Source organism: Mauremys mutica, chromosome 2 (assembly GCF_020497125.1).
Source record: "Mauremys mutica isolate MM-2020 ecotype Southern chromosome 2, ASM2049712v1, whole genome shotgun sequence".
NCBI lineage: Eukaryota > Metazoa > Chordata > Testudines > Geoemydidae > Mauremys > Mauremys mutica.
This window is the reverse complement of record NC_059073.1, coordinates 159,308,412-159,325,677: the sequence shown is the minus strand read 5'-3', so window position 1 is coordinate 159,325,677 and position 17,266 is coordinate 159,308,412. Positions and strand designations below refer to the sequence as shown.

The 17,266-nt window shown below is 41.5% G+C and overlaps 1 protein-coding gene across 1 annotated transcript in view; it reads right to left on the bottom strand.

Moving 5' to 3' along the window:
* DNAH5 (dynein axonemal heavy chain 5) overlaps positions 1-17,266 on the bottom strand; it is a 263,441-nt gene that overhangs the window by 135,046 nt on the left and 111,129 nt on the right. Inside the window, exons 16-24 of the mRNA XM_045006969.1 lie at positions 16,778-16,949; positions 15,141-15,286; positions 11,719-11,893; positions 10,924-11,163; positions 9,744-9,934; positions 9,544-9,643; positions 7,661-7,797; positions 5,419-5,620; positions 2,539-2,774 (exon numbers count right to left, since the gene is read on the bottom strand). Coding sequence (XP_044862904.1) covers positions 2,539-2,774; positions 5,419-5,620; positions 7,661-7,797; positions 9,544-9,643; positions 9,744-9,934; positions 10,924-11,163; positions 11,719-11,893; positions 15,141-15,286; positions 16,778-16,949 — 1,599 coding nt within the window. The remainder of the gene's footprint in view (positions 1-2,538; positions 2,775-5,418; positions 5,621-7,660; positions 7,798-9,543; positions 9,644-9,743; positions 9,935-10,923; positions 11,164-11,718; positions 11,894-15,140; positions 15,287-16,777; positions 16,950-17,266) is intronic.

Sequence of the window (17,266 nt, the reverse complement as noted above, 5' to 3'; positions counted from 1 at the left end):
AACATGCTATATTCTATACAAATACATATATAAATCCTCAAGATTTTAAATGTGGAAGACTGAAGACAGTGTCAGATGGTCTTTTAGAGAAGCAGGAAGGCGATGCTAATACAGTTGTGAATAAACAACAAATTCAGGAATCCATGATCACCCAGAAATTAAAACTGTTTTTCCTCTTCACCGCTCTGATGGATTTTTGTTTGTGTTTCAACCAGTTCCTCTAAAATTCTTTTCTGGTTATAATGACAAGAGCCTATGTAATCTACAAATTCATTTTCATTGTGATAAGTATTAGAAGAATTAAATTAAAGCTGTGCTTCAGAACTGACCCACTATAATGACTACATTCAGCACTACCACTGGTAATACATGGAAGAGAGGAATAGCTAAACATTTTACAATAAAATAGCCAACACTCTTGAACAGATTTTTTTTGCATACATGCTTAAATCTAATATTAGACATTTACCACTAAGAGCAGTGGGAATCCAGCACAGCCAAGATTTACCAGAGATCTTAGGTGTATGAATTGACAATTAAGTATATTAGCTGCTTTATTACCTGCTCTCCCAACTCTGCCCCCTCCCACATCTATAGATTCCAATACTGTGGTGTCTGAGTACCTGAATTTTCATATGCACCACTGATGCTTTGTTTTGATATGCTACATTGCGACAACTAGCTAAAGTAATCAGAAACCAATTAAATTGGTCTAATATATTTTCATTCTAGAACTTTAAGAACTTTGGGTAACTCTTTGTTCCAAACAAAAGTATGGGTGAAAGAGGGACTAGAACTGTACTCTACTAATGACAGCCAAGAAAAACATTTAATTTAGGCCAAATAATGGACTAAAAATCAATCTTGATATGAGCTTTCCTAAGGAAGATGTTGTATAGGAGTACGCCAATATACAAAGCTAGCCAAAAAATGGTATGTGAATCAACAGATATGTCTGTTATTCACACCTCTAACAAATGCATGAATGCTTTCTAACTTCCAGGGATACTGAAAGAATCATGTTTGAAACGCAGTATTTTCAGTCCACAACTCATATTTGGAGCACATTAGCATATTTCCTTAAGAACAGCTATAAACTGCACTTCAGAAATTGCTGAAGTTTATTCTAGAGCAAACTGACATAGAAAAACAGTTGTCCTAATCAAGCATTTAATCAGAAAATGCACCCCTTATATATCCAAGCTAAGAGAGTAGACTTGCTAGTATCTCTGGTAAGTAGAAAACATGCAGTAGGCTAACTAAAGAGCTAAGAATTCAAAAGGCAGGCACAACAGAAGCACAACATAGTTGGTTGCTGGTTGGGAATTTAAGCCAGAAACTTCTATTTGAGGTGTAGCCATCAATAAGATACACTGTACAAAACTGCACTGGGAGAGGGCCATGCTTTAATGGTGAAACAGTCCAATAGGAAATGGGTATTTTCTTTAAAATTACAACATAAACTTTGAATTTTCTGTCTTGATCAGGAGAACCTGTGATTCTCCCAAGAGTCAGCAACACTTTCTTTATCAAGTACTTGTTGCCAGCAAGATGTACATCCTCAGGCACAGTTCCACCTCCATCTTCCTTCTTGACTTAGATCTGCAGTATACCCTCCCTACACCATATACAACTCCCTACAGCTCTGTTTGAGCTACCTGTCACCATCTCCTGCCTCTTGTTTTGGCTACCTGTCAGCCTGAAATGCCCATAGTTCAGCACAAAGTTACAGCCTGCCCTCTCCCACTCATGAAGCCGCACAGTCAGGGCCGGCTCCAGACCCCAGCGCGCCAAGCGCGCGCTTGGGGCGGCGTGCCGCGGGAGGGCGGCAGGCGGCTCCGGTGGACCTCCCGCAGGCATGCCTGCGGAGGGTCCGTTGGTCCCGCAGCTTCGGTGGAGCATCCACAGGCATGCCTGCGGGAGGTCCACCGGAGCCGCGGGACCAGCGGACCCTCCGCAGGCATGTCTGCAGGAGGTCCACTGGAGCCGCGGGACCGGCAACCGCCAGAGCCCCCCCCCCGCGGCGTGCCACCCTGCTTGGGGCGGCGTAATTCCTAGAGCCGCCCCTGCACACAGTCACATCACCTGCCCTGCTCTAGCACCTATATTGAAGCCCAGTTCTTTTCAGGATCCATTGTGCAATTGCCATTTAAGCCTGCATGGACTCGTTCTACCAGACTCCAAAGAGCTCTGGCTATTCATCTAACAGTCACCTCCTTTGTGTCTCCATACACTTTGGCCTCTGCTGCAACAACCTTCTTGTCACTTGCCTTAGTAATTCTCATTTGAGAATTCCACTTGCCTGAGCCTCTCCATTTCTCTCTGCTGCTATGACAGGCTCATGCCTACATGCTGCCTCTTGGCTCATTGAGTTTACATTTGCCCTAATGGGAGTTCTGCACATGAAGGACTTTCAGGACCAGACTCATTTTATTATTTAACTAATTAGCTTATATTAGCACTACTATATATTTTTTTCTCATCACATTTTCAAAATTTACACTGCAAGTAAACACACACTTATCCCCTTTTGATTACCTCAATAGGTACCACTTGGAAGTCTATGGGGATTTGTTGCTCTCTAATCTCTTTTAATGCAGACATAGCTATTCTTATGTCATCCAAATCCTTAATTTGTCGATTCAGTTTCTTGCCGATTTCCTCTACAAATGTGAAAATGTTTTCCATCTCTGTTCTGTATTTCTTGTTACAGTGACGCCCTAACTCAATCATCCAAGCCTTGGTTTCTGCAGCCAGTGCTAGCTTCAGGTCAGCTAGAAAACAGAGAACAAGTCATTTTAGATCATTTCCCCAAAAGCAGGTTTTATACACGAGTCTCTTGTTAAATTGTCAGTACTTTTTCAAATATAGACATTGATTTTGTTTTCAGATGACTGTTACATATGTGTTTTATTCTCATGTTTGTGGGGTTAAGAGATTTGGCAAAAAGCAATGTAAATTTTGTCAGAATGATCATTTCAATTTCATCTTAAAACAATCTAATTGTCAAGGACCTGTTTTTGCCTCTAAGGAATATAACAATGCTGGACAAGGGTCCTTGAGCCACTGAGCTTCGGTAGTTGGAGCCTATATGCTTATAGAAGGCAGTTTATGTAATGTCTTCAGGGATGCTGGAGAGAGCATGCTGAAGAGTGGCAATGACTGTATCTCTACAAGCATTTCAGGGTCCGATTTTCACAAGTGCTATAACCAATGCTCCATCCTTCTGTAAGTGCATAACCTCAGTTCTAGCCTCCAGGTACAAGTGTGCATGTGGTGAGGGAAAAACCATGCACAGAACCCAGCCCACCACCCTTTTGGGGGTACATAATACTGTTCATAGCTCAAGTGTCACCCCAACCAGAGTGCACCTGAATGATGACTGATTCCTGTGTTGGAGTGCTTTGGATGGACCCTGCACTCTTCCCCTGCTGTGAATTCACCCAGAGGGAGCCATAGTTTAGCTCTTTACTTAATTTCTATTTTACACAATTGTGAGCGCTCACACTGCACATGTATTATCTTGTTCATCAGTTTAGTTGTCCACACTCCAATTTTATTCACTGAACTACCAGGTTAAATAAAAACATGATGGGACAGTTATCATTTAAATCATTTTAGAATAATTGGGGGAGGGAATTAAATCTTTAAAAAACTAATGATATCAAAACTACTCATTTAACTTGTAGGAGCTTTGCCATTTATTTAATGGGCACAAATTTCCAATTTCAATGGGGAAAATTAAGGCCCCAAGTCTTACTTCTGCTATGCTGGTGTAAAACCTTTTAAAGCAAGATCTAAATCAAGGACATGAAACTGCTCTGGCTTCAGTGACGAATATATATTAGTGACAATGCATAGGATTAGTTTAAATTATCCCATTTAATATAGGTTATTGCTTGTATGTCCTTCTATTACCTGTACAAAGTGTGACATTTATTATTTTGACCTGTCATGCGTTCCTATGCATGGACAGGGCCGCCCAGAGGGGGGGGCAAAGGGGGCAATTTGCCCCGGGCCCCGGGCTCCGCAGGGGCCCCCAAGAGAAGAGCGGAGGCTCCCGCCTCCGCCCCTCTCCTGGAGCCTCGGCATCTCCGGCGGGGCCCCTGAGCCCCGCCCCGCTCAGAGACGGTCCCGCCCCAGCCCCGGCCCCAGCCCCAGCCCCAGCCTCTTACCGAGCACGTCTCTGGCGGGGCCTGAGCTCCGTCCCGCTCAGAGCCGCGTGGTGAGCGGGGCGGGGCTGGGAGCTCCAACGGGGCATGAGCCCCGCCCCGCTCAGAGCGGCGTGGGGAGGGGGCGGGGCAGCTGCCTCCGCTCGGCGTGGAGCTCACAGCCCCGCCCCCTCACCACGCGGCTCTGAGCGGGACGGAGCTCAGGCCCCGCCGGAGACGTGCTTGGTAAGAGGCTGGGGCCGGGGCCGGGGCGGGACCGGCGGGGCCGGGGGCGGGGGCGGGACCGGGACTGGGGGCGGGGGGTGGGAGCGGGACCCGCCGCAGCCGAAGCACAGCCCGGTCTTCGGCGGCGGGGGGCCCCTTCGGTTCCGGGACCGGCCGCCTAAGTGCCCGGAAGGCCCGCGGCGGGGACACCCCCCCCCCCCCCGCCACCGAATTACCGCCGAAGACCGGGCTGCGCTTCGGCGGCGGGTCCCGCTTCGGCAGTAATTCGGCGGCGGGGGGCTCCCGCCGCGGGTCTTCGGGGCACTTTGGCGGCGGGTCCCGGAACGGAAGGGCCCCCCGCCGCCGAAGACCCCGGGCCCCCGGAATCCTCTGGGCGGCCCTGTGCATGGAGCCCTCTTATTCTCATGAGCATGTTACCTGTTTTGTGGATCACAGAATGAGGCTCCTCCCTCCCTCTGAAGGGCCACTAGTCCCCATGCTGCACAGGTGGGCAGGGAACGTGTAGGAAGGGGAAAGGCAAGTCGGCTGAGTCTTGGTTCCACCCATGTGCTGGCTAGTGTGATTACGTCACACACCACTTTATCCCCTGCAACAGAGTGTCTGTCTCCCTCTGCTAGTGCAACTACACCCACCCCTTGCAGCCATGCCACCAATGAGTTCTGCGCTTATCAAGTAGTCCCTCTCCCCATAACTTTGAAACAATTTCATGAATTGACTCTATATATAAGTAAATACATTTGACTCCTTCCAAACAGTAGTAATATTTTCACACAGATAATTCATGCTTCAGATCTGAGCTTGAAGGGTAAAAGTAGATCTTATCACAGAAGCCTGGCTATAAGCTTAAGATACTGTCCCTCAACAGAATCTTTTTATGGGTCTCAGAGGTATAATTATGGTGAGAATTTAAAAGTGCATTTTAAGGCAATAGTCTCAATTGCTTCAATATGCATTAATGATAAAGGTCAGAGTGAGAAAGTATAACATTTGTTCTACAAAATACTTGAGCTGACCACTGTACCACTATATAGTGCCATAGCTCCCACACAGATGTATTCAGGCTCCGAGTTTATCTCCAGCTCCAAGTCTCTGAAATGGAGGATCTGGGACTCAAATTCAGAGAGTAAAGGATTCCCTGTTATGAACTTATTGATGGTTTCCTCCTTCTTCCTTTGCCAGATGTGGTCATAACATTTGAAACGCTCCAGAGCTGTAAGAACCTCCTGGAATAAATTACAAGGTCAAAGGAAGTTTCTCAGTGAGCAGCTGTGAATAAGTAATTTCTCAGATATTTCAGTTGTTGGTTCAAGTTCAGTTGAAGTAAAATGGTGGAGTAAGCTGCATTTCAGCACCAAACAGGAGGCTGTTGAAATATTTAAGTTAAGCAAATCCTGCTAGAATGCAATATCTATTCAGATAAAAAAAAACTAATCATACTGAATATGGCTGAACAAGTCACTAGTCACCTGTTAGATTATTTAGTACTAAAACCTCCCCTCAGTTACTAGTATGCAACCTCAACTACAAATCAGTGGAAATAATATGGTCCCTTTAGGTTAAAAGGGGCAATGTCTTAGGGCTTGTCTACACTACCCACCGGATCAGCGGGTAGCGATCAATCCAGTGGGGGTCAATTTATCGCATCTAGTATAGTATAGACGCGATAAATCGACCGCTGAGTGCTCTCCCGTTGACTCCAGTACTCCACCAGAACGAGAAGCGCAAGCAGAGTCAATGGGAGAGCGTGAGCTGTCAACTTACCACAGTGAACACATCGCAGTAAGTAGATCTAAATACGTCGACTTCAGCGATTCTATTCATGTAGCTGAAGTTGCGTATCTTAGATCGACTCCGTGTGGTAGTGTAGACAAGCCCTTAGTCGGTCTGGTGGCAAGAATTCAAACAGAGGAGGCATTTTCTCTTCTCTTTGGATTATCTCTCTTCCCATAGCCAAGAAGAGTTTTGAGACAAAAGTGTGCCTAATTAGTTTGCAATCTTTATTTTTTTATATTGCCTTCGGCACTTTCCAGTAACCCACTTCCACATTGCAACTTCTGAATAATGAGAAATAAACATTACTCTGGGGTTTATATATTTACTTGCCTATGAGGAAATAACCACTATCCTGGATTTCTACCAGTGTCATATGCTGGACATTGCTATTAGATCCACAGGACAGTGGTGTTCACTTATATGTTAGGCAGAACAGTGTTTAGGCCTTTTGCGCACTGATGATGTACTGTGACATGCACATTCTCATCTGTGCCCTTTATTCCATCCATGAATGTATGCATTTTTGGCCAAATCTTCAATGCAGTTACCAGCCCTAAATGATGAGCTGGGTTCTGAGCAGATACAGGGTAGAGCAAGGTAAATACCCCTTCCCAGGCTGCAGAGCACCTTCAAAAGCCAGTGACTCTCAGTAGGCCCACCAGACACTCATTGCCCCTACAACAATACAGTCTCTGGGCCTATGGCTCACCTAGGATGACCAAACAGCAAATGTGAAAAATCGGGATGGGGTGGAAGGTAATAGGAGCCTATATAAGAAAAAGATCCAAAAATCGGGACTGTCCCTATAAAATCGGGACATCTGGTCACCCTAGGCTCATCCCTTTCACACCATGAATACCATAGCATACAAGGAATGTACACCCACAGGGTCACCTCCCCACAGCCAGACCACTGCACCTCAGGCAGCTGAACATCTATGCCCCCCTCCACAGCTGCAGAGGCAGCAGCTGGATTTTCCTCTGAGGGCCTAATACACCAGTCTTACTGAGGCACTCCTACTAGCTTTGGCAGAACTTTTAGTTGAGTACTCAGGATCTTGACTTCTCACCAATGCATTTTTATAGCAAGTGTCTTGGTCACTAGTGAAAAATTACCACCCTCATTCTGTCATAGATCATGAAGATGTACTAGCTACACTCTTTCAGATGTGTCCAGTGGGGTAGTTCACACCCCGGGGACTTGTTATCAGTTTTTAGTTTTATGTTAAACAATAAGCTTGAACTCCCATAAAGCTTTCAGAGCTGTGTGCTTTTTTACTGTTCAAAGTTACCCTTTTTACACATGATGCAACTTTGCAACTACAAATGTTCTCTCTCCACTATCACAGTTTCTCTTGTTCTCATTAAGCAATTTTTATAAACATGTCACCATTCTATATGCATTAGCCCAGTGTTGTAGGTTTCTTATATTTCATGGCACAAGGACAGTGCCATAGATAGTAAGAGTCAACCATAACCCTGCTCGCTTACCTTTTTGGTAGAACTGAGGACAGTACTAAGTACAGAGACCAATTTAATAATTTCCTTGTTCTCAGAAACATTTTTGTAGTAGTTTTTGTTTTGCACTGGAGCAGGCAAGTTTGCAGTTGCTACTTCTGAGGTGGTATCTAAAAGGACAGAGCCATTAGAAGTATTTGTAAAGACCAATTTAAGAAAATGTTATAATTCTCAGTTTGACAAAACTCCCAAGTTGAAGACATGTGGTCTCTCAATAGGCATTCCGTCTAAGTCTTAATATTTTAATCAATCAAAAGACTATAGTCGATTTTACGAGTGGCTGATACAAAGCCATTCTTCACCAAAGACACTTAATGAAGAGACAATCCTTGTCACCAAATAGCCACCTGTTCACTTCAAGCTCCCCAGCATAGAATAGGGCAGTGCACTCTGTTTTGGTCTCACCCGAACAATCCCTGTTTTTCTTTCTTTCTTTCAAGGAGTTTATATCATGTACATCACTTGGAGTGACTAAGCCAAAAGTGTGGTATTTGGAAGCAGCATCAACCAGCTCTGGAGGAAGACAAAGTCAAATCATCTCAAGCAGAGGGAGGTGGGCCACCATTCAGGTATATTGATATTAAAGAAAGGGGGATCCCAAAAGGGCACCCTCTCCATCCCATGTGCTAAAAAATGGAAGTACTAAATTAGTATTATGTGTACTTAAGTACTACTTCAAGGATGGTCCAGTGATTAAGGTGCTAGCCTAGGACTTGGGAGACCTGGTTTCAAGTTCCTGCTCCCCCACAGACGTCCTGTGGCAACTCTGGGCTAGTCCCTTGAACTCTGGACCTCAGTTTGCCATCTGTAAAACAGGAGTACTAGCACTCCCCTATCTTACCAGGGTGATGTGAGGATAAATATATTAGCAGGTTTGAGGCATTCAGATACTACACTAATAGGGTCTGTGTAAGTACCCAAGATAAATAGATACAAACAATTTGGCTTAAGTTCAAATTTACTCCAACACTACTATAAATCACTATCCAGGAAGTAGACATCACCTTAAAATGTGTTTTTAATCATTTAGGTATCTGTATGTAAGTGGCTGCACAGGCAGTCACAAAATAAACTTTGTCTTTAAAAGTCCATATCACAGTGTTAGTCTACTTGCACCCCATCCTGAAACCCTCAGAAGAACTGAAATGTAAGTGCACTCTGCTTCTGGTGTAAAGTAACAGTATAAAGGGGTAAGTTAAGTGCAGGTCTAAAGATTATATTGTGGCTGTGAAGCCGCAGTGTACATTGGAGTGGTCATGGGAACATTCTACCATAGTGGAGTCCCCACAAACATTTTGGCTACCTCAGCCAGAATTTCCATGAAGGTACTGGGAGGGCTAAACGTCACAGAGGCAGGGCTGCCACACCTTTAGCAGGGTACAGTTAGTACTCTCCTTAAGCCCGTTCAGGTAATTTGGATGGGGGCTGGGCGGCCAGCAATATCCTCATCCCGCACCGCTTCCCGCAGCCCCCATTGGCCTGGAGCAGCGAACCGCAGCCAGTGGGAGCCGCGATCGGCCAAACCTGCAGACGAGGCAGGTAAACAAACCAGCCTGGCCCACCAGGGGCTTTCCCTGAACGAGCGGCGGACCGGCTTTGAGAACCACTGCTGTAGACTCTCCTGATCCTCATATACCAGGATAGCAAGCACAGGGATTGTGCCCAGTCCCTCACTGTATTTGCACCCTCTTCTGCTCATGCACCACAAATCTGGACTCCAGGGTGATATAAGATTAGTGTATTCTGAGTGATATCATCTTCATATCCAAGTAGTTATACATATCCCAGAACACATACCATAGGAAAGACAACATTTATGTCTAAATCTCAGGCAGTGATATTATAAAGTTAATTACCCTGAGCATTTTTGACTCCAGTCTCTCTCATTCCATCATCAGAATCACTGTCTTCACTACTGCGCCGCAAAGCAGCTATTTTTCTTTCTAGCATTTTTTTCTGTGTAGGAAGTAGAATGATCATATTTATTTTCTGTCAGAAATTTTTCAAGAGCAGGATTTTTAAATATATTTTAAAACAAAGTCTACTGAAGACACACCTTAGACATTCTCTCTTTACTCCACTGCCCAACTCCTTTCATGACACTGACAATACTCTCCACAGCTTTATTAAGTGTTTGCTGTACCTCATCCAAAGCTGGCATCATAACAATATTTGGGATAGACAGGTTAATGCTAGTCCAAAAAATAGGCTGAGCACTCTGTTTTTGCTTAGAAGCACTGTCATTGTCTAAAGGAAAAACAAAACAGATTGTTAGAAGTACAGTTTTAAAAACCTGTACAGTATTCTTTATTTTGTCCATGGATATGAAACTAAACCAATTTACAGTGATCTGTTTTCACCATCTATAGCTTTTTTAAAATATAGCATATTAGTGGTTACTGAACTTAGTACTGTTTAGGGGAACACATATTCCAGCTACTTATTTTGTAACTGAGGCTGCATTAAAAGACTCTGAAGTCAATAGCAGCACAAAAATCCTCTAAACTCTTATGCTATTACTTTATGCACTCCCCCCACCACAAAAGCTGATTGGTATACAAACATTTGAACAAAGCTATCAGCAAATAATCTGATTTGTGCACTCAAATACAAATTTGTACATTAAATAAGATATGAATTTTTGAATACTCAAATATTGTGGTGCACAAAATTGCAGATGCAACTTAGATGAAAGATGGAAGCCTCTAATTTTATTCATGTCTTTAAAGGTGGGCTGCCAAGAAAATAAATTGGATTTGTGTCCACTCTCATGATATATGAACAAGTCCTAAAAGATGCGTGTTTGTCTGTGGCAGCTTGTCAGCTAAGAAGCGGAGGGACTTGATACCTGTAGTGCCAAAACCTCTCTGTACAAACTTCAAGACCCAACAGGTTACAGTGTCCCAGCTTTTCAGTTACAAAGTCTGGTCACCCTGTGCATGCACAAGGCTATACCTACTTTCATACATCTGGCCACAAAATATTTATATTTAATTTTGCCATAATAAACATAACCAACCAGTAGCTGGGGATTCATCTTATGGGGAAAAATTCCCTGGGAAAATGTACAATGCAGGCAACTGTGGTGTAACAAGCCAGCCCACAAAATTGCTTGTTCACCTATTCCACCCTCCTTTGAAGATCTGGCATTGGTTTAGCATGGTACTAGGATACCATGTCTAATTGTTCTTTTCAGCATACTAATTAAAATGTAAAGTAGTAGAACCTATGGCTACCTAAGAAGCTAATCGCAGAAGAGGCATGAATACGCTTGCGTATGGTCTCCAGAGTGTTCCGAGTGACCTTCAAAAGGGCGTCAATATTGCGGTGATTGAAGTGGGTAAGCAGTTCTTGGGCTTCTTCCTCTAACATTTCCATCTCCTTTCTCTTCTTCTTTGTTAAAGGAGGAGACATCCCAGCCATAATCTGACTTGCTGTATGAGAGGATGCCAGTTTCTCCTTTCTCCCTTCCTCCTCTGTTGTTAAAAGCAAATCAGTAAAATTATAGTAATTTAGAACATAATTTAATAAACTATGGAGAGAAACAGGAATGCAATTACAGGTCTGGAAATTAACAATTTTTAATACCATCTTCATAAAGAAATGTACGAGAGTGGATGTCCATGTCTTGCCCATGTTGCAGTTTACAGTGACCTGAAGACTAAATTCTATATTCAATACAGACCTAGTAGATTTACCCCGGGAATGTGAAGATATGTCTTTCTGCCTATCCAGTCAAGCCTTGTCCTTTCTCTATGAAATGTGGTGGCCAAACAATGCCTATCACTGCTAGTTTCTGTGACATGGACACTTGGCTGTGCGAGTAGGATTGATGTCACTAGCCAGCTGAAAGGTTTCGTATCACCTTTCAGTCACTCTAAACTAGATTCAGGCCTGTAATCTGTAGATGTGAAAGGCTCTAAGTATCAAATTAACTATGAGCCCTCTGGGACCCCAGCATATTTTATTTACATGTACAGACAACTAAGTGTGAAGCAAAAGACAACTGCTTTTGAAGTGTTTCCTCTTACCTGTACTTTCATTCACCTCACTCATTTCAGCATTGACTGGAAGCAGAACTGACTTCTCATCTTCTCCTTTGGAATGCACCTCTGTGTCCAATAACATGTTTATCAGCTCATTGGCTGCTTCTTCCACCAATGAGCTTTTCAAAAGCAAAGTTTGTGCACCTTGAACACAGAGTTCCTATCAATAAATACATCAAATACTGTTGAGTCTGTTTTGGTTTTTTTAGTCTTTGCTGGCACAAACAACTTTGAGTGGTACATTATCCTATGAGTAATCCCACTACCATCAATAAGACTAGATATGGAATAAGGTATGTAAATTGATCAAGTGTGCAATGCCATGAACTGAAGCAATCTCATGATTATTTTGATATTTGTTTTTCTTAAAGTGCCAGAGTCTGGTACTGCATGAGAATCTCAGCTTTTATTAAAAAAACACTTTCTAGGTTTAATTAATGTAAAAGCTCAAAAAAATCAGAAGGCACATAGACAGCCAAATTTTACTTTTAAAATATCTTGATTTTTGGGAAGGGGCCTAATTCATGATTTTGAACAATTATGTTAGCAATAGCAAGTCTGGCACGATCAGGCTCGCTCAACAATAGTGTTTTTCAAGGTAATTTTGTTTAATTTAATGAGTCACACAACTTTGCTCAAAATTTGCACCAAACTATTAAGTTTTCATAAGGAACACTAGTGAGAAAGGGAAGAAGCTGCATAATCCAGCCTGTCCCATTTATATCAGCAAATTTGTTTTGTTTTGTTTTCTTAAAAAACACTCTGCAATTTTGAATCAGTTAGACAGTCCAGATGGACCATTAATCAATTCCATGTTATTCTTTCATCAGGTCACAAGGGAAATACTGGTGAGCGCTGCATTCATGGTTAAGATTGGCAGGCGGGATACCAAAACTTTTTTAGAGCAACAGTGATTAAAGTGAAATAGTTAACAGAAAGTATGGGAAGGGGACAAAATATTAACACAGAGCAGTTACATATCTATTCTTATTGTAATTTCATTAAGGCTGGTCAAAAGTGTTCAAAACAGAAAGTTTAATTTTAAATTGAAAAATATGGGCAAGTTCCCACCTTTTCACTTCTATTAATTTCCCATTTGAAAAAAAGTGAGGAAGAGCTCCAAAACTTAAAATTGAGAAACTGAAAAAAAATTTTACAAGTTCAACTGATTGACAAAAAGTTATGACTTTTAATAGAAATCATGGTATTTTACATAATGAAACTATTTCAGAACGTTTCAATTCAGCCTCTGGTTTTGGACCTGTGATCAGTAGTGAATGCAGCTTTGCAGAAGCACTGAAGCAGCACATGAGATAGACGGCTTCAATAATTTCCAATGAGATGTCTTTCCATTCTGATTTTCTAATCACTAACCTGATGTCTAAAGGATCAAGATATCTTTCAAGAAAGTTAGTCTTCTCTGCTACAGGTATCTGCAATTGACTGCACCTAGAACACGTCTCTCCATTGTCAGTAGAATGTCAAAAATCAAAATTCATCTTTAAGAGGTCAGCTCTAAAACTTTTATTTTTGCTACATGTGTTATAACTGTATTAAGACATTACAGAGTAAGGCTGATGGTCTCTTTTCTTGGGTGCACTGGAGGCCGATGGCTTCACCTTATATTCCACTGAGAAGTTTCACACAAACAGGTATTCTAGTTCAATATAATCAATAACTGGAAAGATTTTCCTTTAGCACATTTTAATGTTCTAAGACATGTAATATACTATGCTTCCAAATAATCAAGATCACTTCCAATTGTGACTTAGGCTTGGTCTGCACATTTTGTTCCAATGCAACTATTAAATTAAGGTTGTGACTCTTTTTTTTTAAAACCCCAGTAAATTATGCCAGCACAATCCCTAGGGGGGATGCAGTTATTCCAGTATAAAGGCAACGCTTATTTTCTTTCCCTTATGTGAATAAACTAGAACAGTGTAATGCACCTTTATCCCAGTTCAACTGCATCCACAACACAGAGTTGTTATCACTCACTATGCTGGTATAGTTAAGTGGTTCAACTTTTCAGTTTAGACAAGTCCTTACTTTGCCACTTGCTCCTGTTTAGAAGTTATTCATTCAGGATTGTTTTCACTACTACAGGTGTATTTGCATCAATGTACCTATTAGAATCCCCATATTTAGGGTTACCACAGCAGCACTCCAATTCTTTATCCAGCCCAAGACATTTTCTTATCTGTTTTCCCACTTATTGCTAGCTATCTAGATCCAAATTATAGTTTTACCCAAAATATTTCAAATTTACAGATTATGGATGCCCATTACCTTTGTATCACTGACCACTGCATGCATTGGGGGCTTTAAACTACCCTCCTGCCACCAACAGGTTACATCCTAACTACACTGAAGGGAAAGTATTCAGGTATGATTACTTCTCAGAGGGTCTTTCACTGAAATTATATTACACACTTGCCTAGAAATGCACTGCTTGCTGTGTCTTACTGTTTTAAGAATCATGGAAATCTGACCATGCTAACACTTACGTGAGTAGTCACATGACATCACTGCGACTACTTATGGACATAAGAACTAGCTCCATGAAGACGGTTAAATAATTTGGTTAGTTGTTTTAAGAGAAACCCTGTAACTGAAAGCCTGTGGAACGTCAGTTAAAAATTAATTTGTTCTTTGTTCGCAATTTTAAATTCTGTAAGTAATTCTAACACCTCATTCCAGAATTCACTGTGCTTTAACCGGCAATACTTGTTTTCACTTGCCTATTACATGTAAAAACTAAAAACTTGAATATGATTGGGTTAACTCATACCATTCTGTGGGGAATGAAGTCTTTCCAAGGATCATAGAGCTACTCTTTTGTAGTGTCTCAGGGGTAGGGTTTGCCTGTGCACTGGCCCCCTCTATCCCGATGAGCTCAGGAGGCCATGGGGAGAAAAAATACCCTGCAAATTCCCAACCATCTCCATAGTATTACTCTCCAGAGCAGTTGAGAGTTGACCCCTCCGGTCAGCCAAAGCATGTTCACAGGCACCTCCAACCCTTTTTGCTTCAAAGAAACCATGTCATGACAAGTGTCAGACCTCTAAGACAGTGAAAGGAAAAAGGGTGAATGGAAGATCTTCAAATTAAGTTAATTGGTATAAAACAGGACAAAGAGTAACTACAATAGCCTGTCTGACACTGGAAGCTCAACAAGCCACCTCATAATTGAAACATTTGTGCTTTTCCTACATTTGTGCATTTTAAACATGTCACTCTCGGAGAACTGGGATATTTTTAGTCATTCTCATTATCAAATTACTTCAGTAATTTAAATCATTAGTGCAGTGTTCATGTCTAATGAAAAGCATGTCACACTCACTAAGCAAGCACATACTTCAATGTAGAGTAACTAAACATATTTTTAGAAGAGTAAGTCTCATAACCTTAGTCATTTGGAGAAATTCCTCACAGGTAAGTGGTTCATCTTCTGGCAGTTCACAAAGCGGCACACTGCTCATTTCTTGTAGAACAGCATCAATACGAAATTCTATCAGATCATTCACTCGATCAAGCAGCAGCTCCAGCTCAGCTTTCCAAACAAAAGATCATACAAAAAAAAATCCAAAAGAGATTCAAAGGGAGGAGATGGTATTTGTTATAAAGCCCCACCTAATTCCTTTCTCATGCTTTTGTCCTCAACATGCTGATATATTTGGACTGATCACATTAGACTACATCAATTTTTCTTTCATTTTAAGTGTTATGACTTAAGGAGTAAGGCTTATGAATTAATGAAATAAAGTTTTTCTAAGAACTACCATTTTAGCAGGTGTGCAACAGACAATGTGAAGCAAAATCTGGACCCAGTTTCACTACCTACTACTCAAAAACTCAGAATTTGCAATTAAGAAATTTATGAGCGGCAACAAGCAAGCAAGTTTTTTCCTTTATACCAATTAATTTACTGACTGTCCATATATCCAAACTAATATTAAAACATTTTGACAAGGTATACCACCCTGCACTTAAATAACATTTTTTAACTTCGAAGAAGCTTGCAAGCATTATCTACACAGGTTTTTTTTTCTTCTAGATGTTTCAGTTGAGAGAACTTAAGTGACTGCTCAAAGCTCAGCATCTGACATGAATTAACAGTGGAGTACAATATGTGACAAACAGCCACAATCAGGGACCCAGGTCATTTATGGATAGGTAACTTAATGTTGCAGGATTCACTTTGTGAGTCATGTTAAGCACCATTTCCTGTATTTTTTCCTGATATAAGTAATTTTAGTTATTAGAGATGAAGGAACTTTTGGATGGGATGTAGGTATCTTTGGCACTAAATGGATCTGAAGTAAGCCAGATCTGTTGACCTTTGGGACAGGCTACAAAACCCATCTCTTCTCCCAGGCTGTTGCAGACGAAGGTGCATGCCATACAATGTTATTTGTATTCTCTTTTCAGTTTTTGGGGGTTTTTTTTAGTTTTGTGAGGCCTGGGGAGTTTATTTTTGCTTGTCCCAGTATGACACATGCTAAAAATTCAAAAGGCACTGGAGCCCTGGATGGCAGCTTATGTATTAGTGGATTTACAAGAGTTTTAGAAAAAAATGCAAACTCAGAAAGATAAGAAGTTGTTCAGTGACAACATAAGAGGACCTTTAGGTAAAGGTGCAGAGAAGCCCAGACAAGGTAGAGATTGATATGTGGGAGCTGCTGGGGAAGTGGAGGAGAATATCACAATGGTGAAGTTTGATAGAGTTTGCCCCTTTCCCTCTTATTTTCTTCAAGTATTGGCATGGCAGCAATATTGGTGTATACCCCATACAGCCCCACTGTGATCCCAGGGAAGTCAGTGAGATTGAACTGAATTTAAGGCAGCTCAGAATTTGGCTCCCGTGGGGTGAATAAGCATTACAGTACATTACAGGTGAGAATTTTGGTGTTTTAATTTATGCAACAGCATAATTTGTATAATAAAAATGAATGTTGCACTTAACATTGGACCGTATATCTGGACTGAAGCAAACAACTCAGAGTTTAGTGGAAGAATACTGATTCACTACAAGCATGCTTACCTAGTTTGTCAAAAATATTATTTATGTATTTTTCAGTGTTCAAGGAGGTCCAGTTTAGTGAAGTTAAACCAGGCTGGATAGCATCATCTACATTAGCTAAGTGAGGAGCCATTAGTTGATCAATGGGTGTTTGTATTTTTGATTTAATTCTCTTATATTCTGCCAGCATCATCTGAAATAAATGGAGGGTAAGAACACCAATTAACAAGCACGATGCAAACCTTTTGCTATGCTGATATTTGCACCTAGTTAATTAAAAACAAAGTTCCACTCATCATGAAGTCAGGTTTTTATTATTTTCCATTTTATAAAAAGTATTTTTGAAACAATGAAACATTTGATTCTTTTCACATTGGCTTTAACGCTATATTTTTAATGACACTACTAATCCTTAAGAATCCTAAAGTCTCCTACAAAAAAATACCACAAACACTTGATCACTGAAATGCACTGCCACCACTGCACAACATAATTGGAACAAAGGGAAGA